Below are 19,461 nucleotides of genomic sequence, written 5' to 3' on the forward strand. Positions count from 1 at the left end.
TACAGGTTTACTGTTCTTACTAACTGTTTGAATGTATTGTGCCCAAGATTTAATTTGGTTGTATCAAAATATTTTATTACATTTTAACTTAGTTGCTACTTACGCATTCAATCGATCAGCAATTTCTTGCCAGGCTTTCTCTCTTGTTTTGTTTATGGCAGCTGTATTACCTTTTTTGGTTATTATACGTTTCATTTCTTCATATATTTCTACTAATGAGCGCTGCTCTTTACTATTGCTTTTTGCCATGGTGTATTGATTTGATCCATGTTCGACCTCTCGGGCTGCTTAAGAATGGCGTGCACACCAATTATCTTGACTAGTTGAACCTGTCTCGATTAGTCTGATTGCGTGAACTTGAATTGACCTTTATGGAACCGCTTTAGCCCCGACTGATTTGTTAGGTTCATTCAAGTCAGGTTTTGGACTTTAATCCCCACATTTCTTAGCGCGCTTTATGGAACGGGCCCCAGGTATGAAACAACCATTCTGTAGCCTTTTGGCACAGTTTTGCCACAGCTATCTATGGGTTAAAGTTATTTTTTGTCAAGATATTCCAAGTTATCTGTTTTTTGTGACTGGGTCTTTGTGTATTTTGGTTTTATACCGTGAAAAGGGCTTGAAAAAAGAAAATGTTATCTTATTTTTTCATTTTTTTAAGTGAAAATTATATTTTCACTTGGGCAATTTGCGATCCTTGTTGCAACCTGCAACACGTTTGTCAATAAGCGCTTTATTTTGAAACTTCTGACCGGAAAACCTTTTTGTTATTATTTTGGCATGTCTTTCTTGCTTCAAACCAGGAAGTCAAACCGTCCTATGACTGCTTCCCAGAAATTGAAGTTAGACTATGCCCAATTAGTGTTTGATTAACGCTAAACCGTAGGGATACATTATGTAACACGATTTCATTGAAATTACTCTGGCTGTCGCTGTTTGAACTTAGTTAATGGTGGCTTCCCCGCGACCAAACAGCTATGCAGATGCAATCTAATGGATAAACAGTTTGCGTCGGGTGCATGTGTCGGAACGAGGAAATAGCACGTTATGCATTTTTCATTGGAGCGGTGATCTCGATCCTCTACTTAACATGTCCACGAGTTATTAGCCTTGCTTAGTTGCGATTGTATAGATTATAATGGTTTTCGGATACCTTGGGGAGTCAGGTTGCTAGGTAGCTAACATTTGCTGCTAGCTGCTGTAAGTCTCTGGCGTTGAGGTTGAATGAGTGAGGAGGGATGGATGATGCGATTACGCTCAGCTCTGGGAGTGATAAAGGCGACTCTGATGTCGAAATTGTCGGTGCCTACACTGAGAGTAAGCCTGGTTCAAAACCATTCGTTAAGGGAGAGTGGATGGACGTTGCTGCCGTGAACGTCCCACCGGTAAGTTTCACTTGAACCTAGCCCTAAATGCATCAACATCTCGCTGCAGTTTACTTACTTGTTGAGAGCTTAAAAATATTGACCACACTACTGTGCGGCAAGAATCGGCTAATGAAAAACGGGTTGGTGTGATGCCTTCTTGCGGAAGTAACGTTATACAAAACATGAGATGACTCAAAACTAGAACCTCCTTGCTCAAAACCAAGGAGGTTCTATATCAAAACTGTTTAGAACAAGTCCGCACTGTGCGCAGGCGCTATTCTTCGCGACATTTGACGTGTGCAAGCGCGGCCGTTAAGCACTAGGTGGAGCTCGAGCAACTGAGCTTGGGGATTAACGGGTGCCAAACGGCCAAATAATGGACATGAAACCGTACAGTATATGCATACTACACATAGTTCATTGCAACAACAAAAGGTTAAGAACACAAATCAAAGATTGTACAGTCACATATATTGCTGTAATGATAGATAGCTGTTTACATGCTAATATTTTTGCTATTTGTTGGCATGCTAAATGTTAGCTTAACGTTACATTGGCTCAGGTAAGCCGCCGCTTGTCATTTTCAGTCTTTTGGAGGCCATGTTTAATGTTTTAGAGGGGAGTGATGTGAACTCCTTCTAAAATTTGATTGGCTGTGAGTAGAAGCGCTTGGGGTTTCTGCTTGGAAAAGTTTAACCAACTTTTTCCCACATACCTGAGCAGATGTCCTGTGTGGGTGCTTCACTGGTTGCACCACCTAGTTGCGTGGATTTTCCCAACAAACATCCACATCAGTCTTGTTGAAAGTGAATGCCAACTAGCAAACCCGCTGACCCTTCAGAAAACACCTTTAATATTTTCATGGGATGATAGCGGCAGATACATACACATAAACACTGCAGGCAAATGTTCTAACCAAGGAGGTTCTATATTAACACCTACAGTAGAATTAACCAATAACATAAATACTTTAAATACAGCAGAGCATCGATCAGGTAGTTGCCTGAATCACACCTTCTCTGTGGTAACTACAGTATATCTCACCATCAGTAATTAATGACAATTGGCTCTTTCGAGTGATCTCCCATGCTCCTGTTGTGTTAACTGTAGGTTCTCGCAGCCTCTTGCTGGCAGTAGTTTTCTGCTCCATTTCAAAGACATGCCCCTTTGTTGTTGCTCGTCATAGCATCTTGCCAAATACTGCCCTGTCTGTATGAAAAAGAGCACATATTGTCAATATGTTCAAGGAAATAGACTTTGGCCTGGCCTAAAGCAGATTTCATGCTGTCCAAGAGATAGAAAACCTTATCAGACCAGGCTGAAACCAATGCTATCTAACAGCACTTGAGTCTCTCTTCGTAGGACATCTGCCATATTGACGGCCCAATATGATTTAACCCTTGACATGTCAGAAATTTGCAGTCAAGGGCACAACAGTTGGGTTTTATTTCAACATGACTGCCTTCAAAATGGTATTAGTGAAAATATTCCAAAACCGACCCACTATTTATTTGTTTTGAAACATTTGGATGTGCTTGTAGTTGTAAATCAGTTCTATCAGTGGCCCAAAATAATTTAACCCATAGAAATCTGGGCTGAAAGATAACATATGGTGACTACCTCACAGTTATTGATATATAAAATAATTAAACAGAATAATTCTAATATTATTCTACATAATTGAGCTGAAATGTTTGTACCGACGTAATTTACAGGGTTAGAAACACATTTAGGTTTCCCCTTAAATTTCCCTTTGACTTGCGAATAAGAAGCTGCAAATCAGAAACCAGCTTCATCTCTGTATTTCTTAATTATGTCATCAAACCGAGCAGGTAACCATTAATGTATATTTCTGTGTATTTCTCCTCTCTCTTTAGCTTTTGATAGACCTCACAGATCCTAGATGGGCTATTCCAGGACCGAGAAGGCGCAAAAGACAAAATTCCACTGCTGCGATCGAAGTGCTAGACTTGATTGACAGCAACATAACAAATGGGACAGAAAAGGAGACCAAGACTTTGCCACCAGATGACTGTGAAAAAAAAATGGGAAATGCAGATAAAAATCTAAATGGAAATGCAGATAAAAATCTAACTTCAAACAGAGGTGGCTCTAATTCACTGGACAACTCTTCAAAAGACTCAACTAATGTTTCTCCAGTGCAGGACTATGATGCCCCAAAACCAAAGCAGGAATTTAATTTGGATTCTGTGACTGAAACACCACACCAAAAGCAGCCAAATAAACCAAATCACTGTCCTCGCTTTGTAAACGTACCATTTGTAAAATTAAGAAGGTTGCCTTTACCTGAAGCTCATGTCAGGGAACTGAAAACATCAAGTTATTCAGTATATTTAACGAAAGAGTGTAAACAATTGTCATTGTGCCTTAAAAAAATACACAGTAGCAGTGTAGCTCCAGAATACATTAACTCAAGGACCACTACCATGTCAAATGGTCCTCAGCTAAACCCTTCAGTGGATAAGTCTCCTGAGGTGGTTGAAACACCTTGGAAACAGGGACAAATAGAGAACAGGGAAGAGCAGGGATGCACACAGTCATCACTCGATATACTCTCTCTCCCCCTGCAAAGCCCAGGTAATCCTCATTGCTCAGACAAAAGAAATTCAAAAGATTGCCACACATATGAGGCAGAGAGGGGTGACTTTTGTTCATCCACACTCATCCCGTCTTTGCCATCCCCCCGTTTACCTCAAGATGAAGCACACAGCCTAAGAGATCTCTGCTTTTCCAACCTTTCCCCGCCTGCCAGCGACTCAGGAAATAAACAGCTGGAATTTAACCCACCAGAATCTAGACTGAGCCCCTTCTCCGATCGCTCCTCCCCCCACTTCCCTACTGCTGGACTAGACCCTCACATTCCCCAGCATTTTGAGCTCAACTCCCAGCCCTGCACAAGTTCACCATCTCATTATCATAGCCTGAAGAGCCAAGACAACCCAACCCCCACCTCTAAAGATACACTAGCTGGGAACACTCCTGTATGGGAATTGGAGGAGGTTGAGGCTGATCTGGCCATGAACAGCCCTGCCTACTTGTGCAACAGCATCCCCAGCGACCCTCCCTTGTCGGTGCCTAGAACTGAGGACTTGGACGAGGGATCGGGGACTGTGACATACAGGGGTGACCTGGGAGTTGACAGTCCAGTGCATGTCGATTGGCAAGAGGGGAGTGATGCAGAAGAGGCCAATGAGGAGAGTAAATTTGATGGGAATTTCAGGAGCGCCAGTCGAGAGGACAGACATTTCGTGTGCCCTATCACACTCAGGAAAATAATGGCTGGACCAGCTCAAAGCCTGGTTAGAAATGTTTTCCCTGTCTTTTTAATGCTATTAACACAATACACTGTAATACAAAGGTCCTCCCTTTTCTAAACCATCACCCTACTCTCTTTTCCTAGAATGATGAGGAGGACGACGACGGCTTTGGCGCTCCAGAGGTGCTATGCCGACAGAGCCTGAGCCTGGTTTATAGTACCATTGAAGAGAATTACCCAGAAGGCACTCTGCAGCTCCTGTCTGACCTGCTGCAGCCTGGTTACTACCCCCCCAGGGACATCACCTCCCACCTGCTGCGGGGCATCTTGCTGGATCCTCAGTGTCCCCAGCACCTCTGTGTGCAGGCCTTTAATCTGCTGATGAGGACGCAAAGGTGAGACGGTGGCTAAAGACAATCGTAGGATGAACAGGAGTTGATAATAATGTCCTATCTGCAGCTTTTCCTATTTACATCCTTTGTCTGTCCTTTCCTTCCTCCTCTTTCCATCAATGAAGTCAGTGACTGAATGTGCTTCCTGATTGCAGACACCACATGGCTGATAAAACCACAATTCCATGGGACTGGGAGTTGTTGAGCTTGGTCATGGCCAATCAGGTACTACTCGAGGCAGAAACAATTAAGCACATAGAGAAATGTTGACACAGTGGACGGCGTTTGTGGGATTACAGCAAAATGACATATCCTGATCTCTGCCCCTGGCACTTCATTAGGACCACGCCAAGAGACACCGGTGGGAGGTTGTGCGCATGCTCCTGGAGTATGTCGTGCAGACTCTGGAGGACGACTTCCAGGCCAAACTCTCTCTCTCTGCCCTCCGACACTCCATCGCCAAGCAAACCTTGTCCTGTGATCTGCGCTTTACTCAAGTCAGGTGAGTGTGGTGTCCAGGGTGTGACATTCGATTCAAAGTGAAATATTGCAAATCTTCCTAATACATCTTTCCTAATAAAGATAGAGGCATTATAGTCCATGGATAAGATTAAATACAAGGTTTTGTTTTGTTTATTTTTCACCTGTTATGGTAATGTAAGGGATTTAATGTATTTTTCTTTCCCAGAGACGTCATTAAGTGGCTGTTTGCTGCCATTATGAAATCAACGGAATATGGAGACAGCGGGAAAGCAGCCAAAGAGAGAGATGAACATATCAGGTGAATTCCAAAGGGAATTTTAGATATGCCTCTCTTTGAATCTTTATTGTTATTATTATGAGTTTCTGCCTTATGGGGCAGAAGGGAATAATAGGAATGACAGAAGAGAGAGAGACGCTGTGACATGCTACACAGCATGCTGCACAACGGAATGTCTCAATTTGTTAAATCATTCCACAAAGAGCCTATTTTCAGCTGCTATTGTACTTAAATTAATTCCTGAAAATTGCACTCCCCTGTAATATACATTGCATATCACTGTACAATCAGTGTTCTCTTCCTGCCTTCTCCTCATGAGAGTTGATAAGCCCTGTTTCTGGCCCTTTCCCCCTTGCAGGGTGGTGTCCGTCTTCCAGAGGATGCTGTCTATGGCTCTGGAGGTGGACCGCTCTCCAGCGCTCAGCTCTGCCAAGCTATCTGAGGAGCTCTTCCACACGCTCGTCAGCATCGTACCATTACGAGCACACAGGTGAGGAGGAGAGACGAGAAGAGGGGAGAAAGCAAGTTTTGAATGAAGGGAAAGTGGAAGTGAGAGGAAGAGACAGTATGCTCTTTAGATATGCAAGTCTGTCTTTCCCTGTCTTTCAGCCTATCTCGCTTCTCCTTCCATTTCCCTTGTTCCCTCTTTTTACTAATCTCTTCCTGAGACCTAGGATGCTGTTGCTGGAGAGCCTGCAGAGCAAGCTGCTGAGATGTAAGCTGGTGGAACATCTGCTGGGCTACGCCTGCCCACAGAAGACTCCTATGCCCATGTCCCTCAGTCTGCTGCTTCACTTTCTGAAGAATTGCACGCTCACACCAGACCCTATGGTGAATATCAGAGAAGACTTTGCATAAAGGACTTTTGGTAGTAGAAGGCCATCTTGTTGTCATCTTCACTTCACAGAGATGTAGTGGTATTGACCTATAATTGACTAATAATGCACTGACAAATTTAGCAGAAAAAGCACTGTCACTTAAATTTTAAGATAGTCACATTTATATTTGACCTTTCAGCTGAAAGAAAATACTCAATATGTACTGTATATGTTTGCTTCAGAAGTCTTTTGGGATATAGAAAGGTCTATGATGACATTTTATGGCAAGTATATTTTAGCGGTCCAAAAGTCCTCAACCTCTTTCTCACAATTACTCCTTGAAAATCAAACATGAGGGATACTTTTCCAAGGAGAATATATTTCATTCAACTACATCAGAAAATCTCAACTGGCATACATATCGTACATTGTTAATTTTCCTCCTTAATTATCATCAGTATTAGACTAGGGTTACAATAGGACTAGTACTACACTCAAAAATGGTGTTTTATTGGTCAGGGCCCTACAAAATCAGTTTGGGAGATAAGCCAGAGCAAGAGACTGTCCAGTGTAACTGATCCATGACTGTCTTCTCCAGGATGGTGCTGAAAGGTGGCAGAGATGGGAGGAGTTGGTCCAGCTTCTCTGGATGTTGCTGCTCAGCTACAACAAAGTGATGAAAGGTGAGATATCGGTAAACTTTGTTGCTATTCACAATGTTATCAGCCCTACTTGTTATTCAACAAATTGGTGAGTTGGAAATAAATACGGCAAGTCAGTTGATCTTATCAGAAGCTGAACCATCATCTTGACCGACTGGATGCATGGCCAGCTTGCCAGTGTCTCACTGCCAGGAAGCGGACAGTGCTGGGAACCTGTGGGGAACCCGAGACTCCACTGGATGTGCTTGGTTGTTGCTGTGATGTTTCTTTGTGGTTGCAACTGTGAATTACTATATAACCATGAATAATAAGCAAATAGTGATGTACGATACAATATGTAGTGAAGTGTTTTATCTGAAACTTGTTTGTGAAGCTAAGATGGGTGCTTGAAGTTTTTGCCCATGCAAAAATGATAAAATAAGAACTAGTCCATCCTGTTCCCCTGGTCAAATCTTATCTTTCTCTCTCTGCTCTTTTTCTCTGTCTCTCCCCTCTCCTTCAACTCTCCATTACTCTCTCTCTCGTCACTCCTCTTCATTGTTCATCTTTCCTCTCCTGAATCTCTTTATTTAATTTCTCTCTGGTAATAATTGTGACTGTATTTTACTGATTGATTTTCTTTGTGCTGTATGCCAAATGTAAATTATACATGTGAAGTGATGCACTTACTCCATAATTGGTTTTTTTTTACCTTCCTCTGCTCATTTCCTTTGTTTTTTCACTGTTCATCTTTTGAACCAAAGTTACCCTTAGTATGATTTTGTATTGTCGTCATTAACTTGAACGAAATAGTTCATTTTTTGATAGTCTCTAAACACTTCTAAACACCCCCTCAGGTATAATGTGTTTTCAGTTTTCACCACCTTCTCGATCCCTGATGTCTTTGCATCCCTGACTAGCAAATAAAACTATTTCACAAATAAGTAAAAGCAGTTTATTTATCTCTTCCAAACCCACTCTGATTTAGCCCCTAACCTCTAGGCATCTGTTACTCCCAGGCCACCTGTGCAGCTCGGCCACTGAGCGACCACGCAGTGTCAGCGCCTTGGTCCACAAGCCACAAGACATGGTGTCCAGGCCCGCCGTCCGGGAAGCTGTGGAGTCCTTCCTGTCTAGATCTCAGGCCGACCTTGGCCAAGCCTTGCCCCTCCATGTTGAAGAGTCCCTCACCTACCTACAGGATCACCTGCTAGATGTCTGCCAATGTTGAGCGAGCGCTGTTTTGTTGTTCAAGTGTTCTTTCATTGTGTTTATTTTATGAGTGAGAAGGATTTTTTTTTTAATTATTGTTTTAATTATATATTTATATTTTATATAGGTTTTTGCTTGTGCCTGATTTTTGTATTAAAAAATAAAGTATATGGCCTCACCTTATTGGTTCTTATGAGGTCAAAATGAATTAACATTGAGCTTCTCTTCATTAATTACAGTTTAAACATTGAAGACATTCATGATTCATGAACTTGTCACACTACGCATAATGTTGCACATGTTTGTTTTCAAACAAATGTAACTGATTGACCTTTGCTTTGGTTCTGACAATGCACAAGCTCTAAATAAGCCAACATGGACTGACATCTTTTGTGCACCTGTGGTATCCCATCCAGCCCATGGTCCATCACTCATCACTCAAGGATTTACCCTGGTTCAACAACAGCTGGTTGAACGGTATATGCGCTGACCAATAGGATCAAGCGCTGTTATCATCGGCAGAAAAAAAATCCTGACAGTCGCCATGATACAGCAGCGGAAACGGGTGAAGTAGCTAGAAAACAAAAGAGAACACGCACTCGTCCTCGCGATTTGGTATGCTCTTGCAGGTAAAAACGGCATCCTACTGTTTAGCCATGAGTTGTTTTCACTTATAACACCACATTCTCAACCAAATGTTGAAAGCGATGTGGTATATTTTCGAAATAATACTTCTTTGAGTAGGAAGTCGGTCAGCTTCGAAAAATTAGGATCTGTTAGCTTTTAGCTAGCTAACAGAAGCTAAGCTAAATAGCCTGCCTTTGCTTGCTAACCCAGCGTTGTGTAGCTATGTGGCTAGCTCGCTTGCTCACTGGTATTGGTGGTGATGCTTGCTGTTGCAAGCTAGCTAACGGAAGCTAGCTAATGCGCTGTTTTGTGGCCTAACGTTAATGCGCAAGTCAGTGTTTTGTCATTATGTAAACAACAATTGTGCGTTTTCTTTTTATATCAATTTCTGCATTTCTTAGTATCCCGCTGGGGTATGACGACAACGTCTGCTAATTATTCAATTTCACTACATTTAAGGGTACGATTGCTATCTTGCTAGTTAGCAAGCGAGCTAGCTATTTAACGTTTGTTACATTCAGTTTGTTGGCTAGCTATTTAGGTTAGGCTAATCAGCTAGCGACAATGAGAAGAAAAATCGGCTAGCGTTAGCTTGTTCGTTACCTGATTTAAAGCTGTAATTTTGTATTCAGCTCTTTGAGTAACTATGCATACATGTCAACAGCCTAGTTTGGCAAGTTTGCCATGAAAGATATTCTGTTAGCGGGATTTAATGTTGACTATTATGTAACTCAAATGGAATCATACATTGAGAGGAAGCTGTTTAAATGTTAATTGGACTGCATTATAATCTAATGATAATATCTTATTCCTATCTTGATAATAATTGTCCTTTTGGATTGGTAGGGATTGAATGCTTTATTTGCAATAATGTGTTGTTACTTAAGTGTGTGAGTAAAATATAGTGTGCAAATGGAGACTAACTGATTAGTTGGATACATCAACTCTGACCATAAGTGGTACCAGGTGATCCTATTTTAGGGTATTGCAGTTTAGGTTTCAGGGCTAAGATCACCTATTGATTCACATTAATGGAAGCCTCATTTACAGAAGTCTTGCTGTCCATTGTGAATGACAATTTCTTTTAAATCAAGCTTATTCTCATAGTGTTATAGGAATGCCCAAGGAAAAATATGACCCGCCGGACCCTAGGCGGATGTACACAATTATGTCCAGCGAGGAGGCAGCCAACGGGAAGAAGTCATACTGGGCTGAGCTGGAAATCAGCGGTGAGTATTGTCAGGGAGTTCATGGATGTGGAGAAGAGATGCTGGCATTGGATTAGTACTGTGGAGAGGGCTCTTTTTGCTTTATTTTCATGGCCATGCTATTTCTCCTGTGGAAAATCCTCCTGTAAAAATGGCAGGTTCATATGAAAATGCTTGTTACAAAAATATTTAGCATGTACACAGTGGTTTTGATGTAGTCCTAAAGTTGAATCAATTCAGACTGTTTTCCTATGATAAGATGCAAGTGCTTGGCATGTTATAGTGTCACCCAGGGACCTCATTCTCCTGTGCATGTTTTTTTACCCTCTACCTCTGCAGGTCGAGTAAGGAGTCTCAGCACAGCCCTGTGGTCTCTCACCCACCTCACTGCCCTGCACCTCAGTGACAACTCATTGTCACGCATCCCGCCAGACATTGCCAAACTACACAACCTGGTGTACCTGGATCTCTCATCCAATAAGATCAGGAGCCTGCCGGCAGAGCTCGGCAACATGGTGTCTCTCAGGTGAGTGATGGCGGCCGTAAATCTTTCAGTTCATTCCACTCTATTCAGGCAAGAGTGTATTGTTCAATGGAAAGAATGGAAAGGAATAGCTTTTATAGGGTTGACCCAGATTTACAGTTTAACATGCCATTTGATATCCTCTGTTGGCATCCATAATAGCAGGGTTATTGAGTTTTTGCCAGAGTATACCATAGATCCATTGACATTCTTATGATGGCAGCTAGTTGTTAGATAATGTTTGTGAAAGGTGATGAAGGAGCTAGTTCCTCAGGAGGGCAAGTTTCGGATTCTCACATTCCCTCATGTCCTCAACAGGGAACTGCTTTTAAATAACAACCAGTTGCGGGTTCTGCCATTTGAATTGGGGAAACTGTTTCAGTTACAAACACTGGGGTTGAAAGGTGAGTGGCTTATCAATGTTTTTGTAACCATTCTATCCTTGAGATCCCATTGTTCTGTTAGCGGTGATTCAGCCCCTTTTGCTTTTCCTTCTCCAGGAAACCCACTTGCACAAGAAATTATGAGCCTCTACCAGGAACCTGATGGCACGCGGCGACTGCTCAACTACCTGTTAGACAATCTGGCAGGAGCTATCAAGCGCAGTGAGTCCTCCCTCTCTCTGGTATTTTTGAGATCGTAACGGGAATGAAAAAGAAGTGCATAGTGCCAGTCCTTTTGACTTTCCCCAGAGGACAGTGCCCCTATTTATACAGACTGATGAAACTGTATGTGCAAGTTAATTCACCCCAACACTCTTACCCAGTTTTAATGAGCCCTGGTTAATTGGTGTGAATTCATTGAAGTGTATGCTCAGATCTCATAGCTGCCATCTGTATAGATATTGTCACCTATACTGAACCGTTTTCTCCCTCTGTTCAGTACCCACAGAGCAGCCCCCAGCCCGGTCATGGATCTCTCTCCAGGAACCAGACCGAGCACGGCCCTCAGGTAATGGCCAGGCCACCAATATGTAACATGACTTATAACTTGTTCACATGCTGTTGGCTATCCCCTCTGCAACAAACACATAGCTTTTTACATATGAGAATTAAGCCACTCGGCCACATCTGAATTTGTTTTTGGTAAAATAAAGACACACTTATTCAAAAATGATGATTCCACTTGAACAGAATCTTGGGGATGCTCCAGTCTAGGTTTTTTGGGGGCTGATATTGATTGCCAATCTCATAAGCTGAATCGGCTGGTAACCAGTCAATGCAGCAATGTGGATGCATAAAACTTAGAAAGTTAAAAAGTTATAGAATGTAACTGTGTGAATGTAGGAGTGGCATCATGTTTTAGGTGTGCTTGTTAGTCGAGGGAATTTGGTTATTTGACTAAATTGTTACAAACACGTTCTGTAATGGAATAAAAATTCTGTGTTTTTTATGAAGCACTCTGTGGTGGGTGAAAACATGATTTTTCTTTCTCTGCCCATGACCTCTCTGCCAATTATGTTATTAGGCTATTAGTATAAGATGGAAACCATGCTTTATGAGGTGCAAAAGATGTAATCATTTTGCCTTAAGCCTATGAAACAGGTTTTAGACTGCGCAAACCAACAGACACTGCAAACTGTTTTACATTCTTGTTTTACAAACAAAGGTTTTAGGAGAGCATTTCAGTTACCTGTTGTCTTTCAGTATTTAATCACTTGTAGCATTAAATCACTCATCATCAAGCATTTAATGCTTTATACTGTAACTCTTAATAGTTACATCCACCATAATATTCACCAAACCTGCTAGAACAATGGCCTGGCCAAATTTGATGTTTCTATATCCACTCCACCACTAGCCTAAAGTGCTCAGTGCTCCTTAAATTTGTAATGCTGTATATGTGCAATTCCCATGATTGAACTTGAGCAGCACTACCCAATCAAACATTTTGTGTGGAAAGACCTCATTTCAAAACACTGTCTAGAGGGGGAAAATACGTTGTAGGCCTAGTTTTTTTACTATAATCAACAAGTGCACTAGTTCTTTATAGGTGCTCAGGTGGAGGGGAGGGGTGGGATGGGAGGTATGCATGATTGGAGTGAGTGAAACCACAAACTCTACCTGTTATCACCAAAATGCCATGGTAGCACAGTGTTGTAACAATGAAAATCACTGAACAAAATATTTTAAATATTTAATGCTTGATTTGGCCACTACAAATAGAAAATCACCAAGCTACTTCCTGTTATGTGGATGTACAGCGCAGCCTTGAGTTGGTTCAGTTTCCACAATTTAAACAGAAAACAACAGGGTTACAGGCAAATTAGTGCTACATTCAAAAGTTCTAGTAAAGTTTTATCATAATTTTCCATTGTTTATAGCACTTATATATTATGTTAACAGCTAGACCAATATACAACAGCTGGTTGATTGACTGACAGCCAATCATCAGCTGATTCTGTGGTTGCCTAGCAATAACAACACAAAAACGCAGCAGGCAGCTCTGCTTTGAACTTGAGTTGTTCAGCCATCAAAAATGTGTCCTTTGTGATCGGGCCTTAAGTATCGGGGCTTATTTTACGGATCCAATTCCGACTTTGACATCATCCCAACCGTAGCACATATGTAATACCCCTTAACAGTGTGCATTGCAAAACGTGTTACACACGAACGCACAAATTAACAAGCACAGAGAGCCTGGCTCTTAGATAGGCTCCTCCCAAGCACCTAATAATTTAGAACGAAATGAATATCGGTCCATATGGATCGACAGCCAATCTGTCAGAGCATCACCACAGAATACTTTATTTAATATTTTCAATATTAAGCTCTTGTCCTCCTTGTCTCCCCTCAGCGTTATTCTCTGTGATGTGCTACAACGTGCTGTGTGATAAGTATGCCACACGACAGCTATATGGCTACTGCCCCTCATGGGCTCTAAACTGGGAGTACAGGAAGAAATCCATCATGCAGGAGATCCTGGGCTGCAATGCAGACATCATCAGCTTGCAGGTGAGAGATGGATGTCAAATGACAATAGGTGCATTTCAGTGCTCCTCTCTCTTACTCTCCTCCATCTTATTTGAAAATGTTGATGCTAGCAACACATTTTATTCTTCTTGGAAATAAGGATTGTAATAGTTACCTGCCTGTAGTGAATTGGCGCCCTAGGCCTTTCTCATTGTCCATCCTGACACACAGTGTTTGTTGCTTACAGGAAGTTGAGACGGAGCAGTACTACAACTTCTTCTTGCCTGAGCTGAAGGAGCAGGGTTACGAGGGATTCTTCAGTCCAAAGTCGCGGGCTAGGACTATGTCCGAGTCTGACCGCAAACATGTGGACGGATGTGCAATTTTCTACAAGACAGAAAAGTATGTACCTACAATTTTTCAGTTAATTTCCTCTTGCATAGATGTTTTTGATGAGCGTTTATAGGACTTTACCAATTGGTGTCATTTCTGAATCCTCTTTACAATTACGGTGGCAGTTTTAATATTTGTTTTAAATGCTGGAATCACTGAAGCGTAACTCCTTTCAGAAAGACAAAATGGCAAAAAAATGATTAAAGGGCATGGTTTCAGTTCCTTGCACCTTGTTCATCAAAAAAGCCCGCAAGATGCAACCATGCACTTCACATTAAAACTGGTAAATGATTTTAATGTAAGGTACTGAGTACTTAATTCTTCTGCGCATCCCGTTGAGAATTTATTTTGGCAGGCTATGGGATATAACTGTCATATACCTTCATGTTTGTTTGAACAGACACAATAATTGCCATTGCACGAAACGGTGCATTCAGGCTCAGCTCGTAACATTTTCATTCGAAAAATACAGTGTAGTACAAATCAGTATCTGTATCCATCTCTTGCCTCACTTACTGAAACCAGCAAACTCTGTGAGCACGCTCCACATCAAATGGAATGATAAAGGTTGTATCTAAATGTGTGCTGCATACTTTATAGCCTAATTATAAGATCATAAATGTGTTGAAGCTTGTGCTTAGCCTAGTTAGGCAATACAGGTTTCAACAATAAGGTTGCCTGATGGCCCAGGCCCACAACACGTTGACCAGGGCCAGTGCTTGGAAAAAATTACTTCAAATTACAAAGCCATAATGGTTCTTATATCATGGAAGCAATAGTTTCCTTGTCTTGAAAATGGTGAATCAAGCCTGCAAAGTAATTTATCCTTCTTAATCTAACTCTTTTCCATTTTCTTTTTCCTTCCTTCCACTCATTGCCTCTAAATCTTTCTTCTCTACTTCCTCTCTTCCCTTGTCTCCCTCTGTAACTCTCCAGGTTCAGTGTGGTGCAGAAGCACACAGTGGAGTTCAACCAGCTGGCCATGGCTAACTCCGAGGGCTCAGAGGCTATGCTGAACAGAGTGATGACCAAGGATAACATCGGGGTGGCCGTGCTGCTTGAGGTCCGCAAGGAAATGATGGAGCTCTCCTGTGAGTAGGGACCCTGCCCTCATCCTCTGGACTTTTCATTTGGGTCTTGGACAGCTGTAGATTTACCTGCTTCAGTCATTGTCCCCATGTCCCAGTTTTATTGGATGAACCTGGTTCTGCCACTCCTGAATTGAGTAGTACAAGAATCCAGAGGAACTTTTGTCTCAAACTCATTGAGAGGCTGGAGTCTGAAATTTAACAGGGATTATAGGTGCTGCCACACATGTTCATGGCACATAACGAGCTATTTGATTTAGCACCACTTTAACAGATTGCCCTTCCATATGGGCAACTTTCTGGCAGTGCAGTTAAGTTTGTCCAAATTCCTCTTTTATATAACCTTCTCCCTGCTTCCCTTTGTCCTTCTTCCTTTTCCTCCTTCCTTTTTCCTCCTTCCAGCGGGCAAGTCACTTCATGGCATGGAGAAGCAGCTGCTACTGGTAGCCAACGCCCACATGCACTGGGACCCAGAGTACTCTGACGTCAAGCTGGTCCAGACCATGATGTTCCTGTCAGAGGTGAAGAACATTGTGGACAAGGCCACACGTAGCCTCAAGCTGTCCTCTGTCTCTGGTGAGACCAACGCCATTCCCCTGGTGCTGTGCGCTGACCTCAACTCCTTGCCTGACTCTGGTAATGATGCATGCATTGATGATTTTAATCAGACCCAATGACCTGCTACTAGGACTAGGTACTGTGAAGGACCTCATGTTAGAATCCATTTTTGATACTCATATCAATATGATATAACTTGCATATGGCTGAATTTTGCAGTGAATTGACACAAACTGCACAGTGTATCTTTTTAATTATTGTGATATGTGATTGTATGCATCATGGTTTATGAGACAAATTAAGCCAAAAATGATTTAAATATTTACGTTCCTCTTCATTTAGCTAATTAACTTTAAACAACTTATAGTAATATACAGTGTTGGGCAAGTTACTGAAAATTAGTAATTAGTTAGTTACTAGTTACTTCTCTCAAAAAGTAATTGAATTACTTTACCAATTACTGCATAATTAAAGTTACTTAATTAGTTACTAGGGAAAGTAACTTTTGCATTACTTTTAAATGTCTGCTTCAATTCTCTTATTAATGCACACATAGCTATATTATTTTAGTGTTGCTGTGGCACAGTGTGGGACAAGACAACTGTCAAATTTTATCTATCATTCTACCCATTCTCAGTTTGATGAAAAGTAAGTAGTGGAACAATAAAACACAATAGATATGTTTTGATAGGCGTATTTATTATTAAATAACAACTACACTCTTTTGGCAGTGTAAAATTAAGTAACAACTGTTTCTCAGACATTTGTCATGTTGTTTTGCTAGGTGCTTCAGAAGATTAGAATTGCTAGTCTTTGATATGGATAAAGTTTTCACACCTGCACATAGACTACAGCTCAACACTATATTTTTGTCCTTTATCTCGAGGAGGGAAAAATAATGTCCGTATTTCCAGGACAGTAAGTCTTTTGATTCACTTGTGCCACCGTAAGGTCGGATGATCATAAACCGGATAATCCTCTGAAGTTGTCCGCTATTTTCATGTAAAGTAACGGGTAACGAGCCAATTTAAATTTCAGTAATTGTGTTATTTAATTTGAAAAAGTAATTAGTTACATTACTAGTTACGCGTTATTCCCAACACTGGTAATATGTTAACATATGCACCATAAATGCTCGACTCTGTGCTGAGTTGAATTTAAGGTAAAATGTAGCCTAAACATACACACACTAGTAAACAGGCTCAGTTCCATGTGATGTTTCTGACAGCCTGTGGTAAAATCTGAGTGGTGTCTAGTCAGGTACGTGTGTAAATTTGTTGGTTTACCCATATATTTCAATACCAAATGGCAAAGTGTACAGATGGTGATGCTTTTATCAAGTCCATCTTGCAACATGCTTTGACTATTTAAACGTGCCTGCCATTTCTATTATTTCATTTCCATGGTAGTATATCATTGTGTTAAACTCTGAGATGGGCTTCTACATGAATGCTCACCTTGGATAATGGCACAAGAGAGAGTAACAATATATTCTGTGTATTGATAAATGCCAAACAGACTTAGTTTGGTCAGTTGGGGCCTCAATACCTGATTAAAACGAACTTCCTCTGTAGAATAGTGCTAGTGCCACTTCATCTTTCTTTAGGATTCTGATGAAGATAACCTCTCCCTCTCTCCCTCTGTCCAGGTGTGGTAGAGTACCTGAGTACGGGCGGAGTGGACTGCACCCACAAGGACTTCAAGGAGCTGCGTTACAGCGACAGCCTGACCAATTTCAACTGCAACGGCAAGAACAGCACGTCCAACGGCAGGATCACCCACGGCTTCAAGCTGAAGAGCGCCTACGAGAACGGCCTGATGCCTTACACCAACTACACCTTTGACTTTAAGGTGATTGCACTGGCGGCACATTCATTTGTATTTTTGATTGTAACCAATGATGTTGCGCGTGCATGTACAGAAAGGGGAAAAGGAGCTAAAAGAGCAAATGTTTGAGCTCATGCCATCATTAGTGCCTTTTTGTAAATAAATGTGAATGTTTTAGGTTTTTGTCCAATTGCTTTTTGGCACTCTGTGGGATATACCTTTTTACTTTTTAATTCCTTTGGCTTTCCCACATCCCCTGTAATCTGTCCGCTCTTTTTATTTGATCTGACAAGCAGTTTTACTTTGGGGCAAGATATCAAGGAACTATTAATCCATTCATGCATATACTTCTCAGGAGTTAACTCCTCTCTTCTTCTCTCTGCAGGGTGTCATCGACTACATTTTCTACTCCAAGCCTCACCTGAACGTGTTGGGTATCCTGGGCCCTCTGGACCCCCACTGGCTCCTAGAGAACAATGTCAGCGGCTGCCCGCACCCCCATATCCCCTCTGACCACTTCTCCCTCTTCGCCCAGCTGGAGCTGCTCCTGCCCAACCTGCCCCCCCAGGTCAACGGGCTCCACCTGCCTGCACGCAGGTAGTGAGTCCCCCACACCACCAGGGGGAGCTGCAACCACAGCCTCTCCCTTCCAACCCTCCTCCCTCCCACCTACCAGCTCTTCCCTCCCCCGCACTGGAGGAGGAAGACAAAAACACAACCTGTAAAATAATCGTACAGTGAGGTCTGGCCGACAGGGATTTCGTATGATGTTATAGATATTCTATATTTTTCTTTTTTTCTTTCTCCTTTTTTCATTTACTTTTTTTTAACTGCTCGAGTCAATCCTGTTCGTGTATATTATTTTGTGCTTTGGACTCCCTTTCCTCCTCAAACCCCTACCCACCCACCCACTTGGCTTATGTCTTTCTAACTGGAGGGGATGGTAGCTCACTCAGATTTGTCACATAGGGCAATGTTTGGTTTTAAGAGAAAAGGAAATTTAGCAGTGGCTGAGGGGAGAACATTCACTTTAAAAGCTCCAAAGCTGATGGTCTGCCTGTCTGTCTGTCCTGTACAAATCTCAAACCAGCAAAGACGGCAGACTTGTCAGTCTCAGACCTCCATCATTGGCTTGTGCTTGTTTTCCCCTCTCCTCTGTGCAGCCAGTGTACTTTGTCAGTCTTTTCTATGATACAGGAGATGTTTGTTGACTCGGATGTGGTTGGGCTGGTAGTTATGCGTCCCTAGAGGTGGATATAGTGCAGCTTGAATATAAGGCGAGATTTCCTGCTGTCATTCTGTGGTGCTGAGGCCTTTCGTGTGGTCACAGTCTCCTGTGGTGCTACAAGTTAGTCTACACCTCTGACCCCGGCCCTGGTGCAATAGCAACCGAACCCACAGATGCCTCGAGAACCAGACGTCCGAGAACTACATTCGCCTGACTTACCATGGGCTGTAGATAGTGTTAGTTTGCAGGGCAGGGATGTTGTGAGAAACTGAGAACAGCTACCATCCTATTTGCAGACTGTTTCACCCCAGCTTGTATAGTTGTTAGGCTAGTCTTATACTTTTGAGCTCATATGGCCCATGTACCACCTTTTGGCCAAGGGGCAGGGGATTTAGGCTGATGGGCAAAGCGATGGGGGACATTCACAAATCTTTCTTTAGTCCTGGTTGCTTTTAGGCAGAGAGAGTGAGTAATGGCTGATATACAGGAGTAAAACCAGCATTCCTCTCACTGTCTGGAGTTGCCATCCAACTCCACACACACACACGCTCACACACACACACACACACACATACACACACACACACGTAATTTGCAGGCAGATCTGTAGCACTGTCTCCGAGGCCAGTA

At 42.1% G+C, this 19,461-nt stretch overlaps 2 protein-coding genes across 5 annotated transcripts; both read left to right on the forward strand.

Moving 5' to 3' along the window:
* Positions 1-827: 827 nt before the first annotated feature.
* simc1 (SUMO interacting motifs containing 1) lies at positions 828-8,637 on the forward strand. 4 transcript variants are annotated; one of them, XM_071517341.1, is made up of 10 exons: positions 828-1,385; positions 3,245-4,687; positions 4,789-5,039; positions 5,192-5,261; positions 5,378-5,538; positions 5,725-5,817; positions 6,155-6,286; positions 6,465-6,627; positions 7,213-7,297; positions 8,258-8,637. In XM_071517341.1, exons 1-10 carry the CDS (start codon positions 1,239-1,241, stop codon positions 8,467-8,469), a joined length of 2,757 nt encoding a protein of 918 aa, XP_071373442.1. In that variant the 5' UTR covers positions 828-1,238; the 3' UTR covers positions 8,470-8,637. The 4 variants fall into 4 exon arrangements, with proteins under 4 accessions (XP_071373442.1, XP_071373441.1, XP_071373443.1 ...); XM_071517340.1 differs by having other exon boundaries at positions 8,275-8,637; XM_071517342.1 differs by having other exon boundaries at positions 6,471-6,627; positions 8,275-8,637.
* A 397-nt stretch (positions 8,638-9,034) lies between these two features.
* LOC139642477 (CCR4-NOT transcription complex subunit 6) lies at positions 9,035-18,500 on the forward strand. The gene is made up of 12 exons (XM_071517323.1): positions 9,035-9,096; positions 10,202-10,323; positions 10,642-10,828; positions 11,144-11,229; positions 11,326-11,430; positions 11,708-11,776; positions 13,622-13,779; positions 13,985-14,139; positions 15,067-15,221; positions 15,621-15,854; positions 17,425-17,627; positions 17,989-18,500. Exons 2-12 carry the CDS (start codon positions 10,212-10,214, stop codon positions 18,202-18,204), a joined length of 1,680 nt encoding a protein of 559 aa, XP_071373424.1. The 5' UTR covers positions 9,035-9,096; positions 10,202-10,211; the 3' UTR covers positions 18,205-18,500.
* Positions 18,501-19,461: the final 961 nt, after the last annotated feature.

The sequence above is a fragment of the Centroberyx affinis genome, unplaced genomic scaffold (genome assembly GCF_046629955.1).
Source record: "Centroberyx affinis isolate AG114_WGS23_722 - 3 ecotype Tasmania unplaced genomic scaffold, CSIRO-AGI_Caff_v1 ptg000485l_1, whole genome shotgun sequence".
NCBI lineage: Eukaryota > Metazoa > Chordata > Actinopteri > Beryciformes > Berycidae > Centroberyx > Centroberyx affinis.

Bases quoted from the DNA above. Each gene is read 5' to 3' on its own strand.
- simc1 (XM_071517341.1), top strand. From the start codon at position 1,239: ATGGATGATGCGATTACGCTCAGCTCTGGGAGTGATAAAGGCGACTCT. The intron at 5,262-5,377 runs GTACTACTCGAG...GCACTTCATTAG, and splicing joins GCTTGGTCATGGCCAATCAG to GACCACGCCAAGAGACACCG. The intron at 6,628-7,212 runs GTGAATATCAGA...TGTCTTCTCCAG, and splicing joins CGCTCACACCAGACCCTATG to GATGGTGCTGAAAGGTGGCA.
- LOC139642477 (XM_071517323.1), top strand. From the start codon at position 10,212: ATGCCCAAGGAAAAATATGACCCGCCGGACCCTAGGCGGATGTACACA. The intron at 10,829-11,143 runs GTGAGTGATGGC...TGTCCTCAACAG, and splicing joins GGCAACATGGTGTCTCTCAG to GGAACTGCTTTTAAATAACA. The intron at 13,780-13,984 runs GTGAGAGATGGA...TGTTGCTTACAG, and splicing joins CAGACATCATCAGCTTGCAG to GAAGTTGAGACGGAGCAGTA.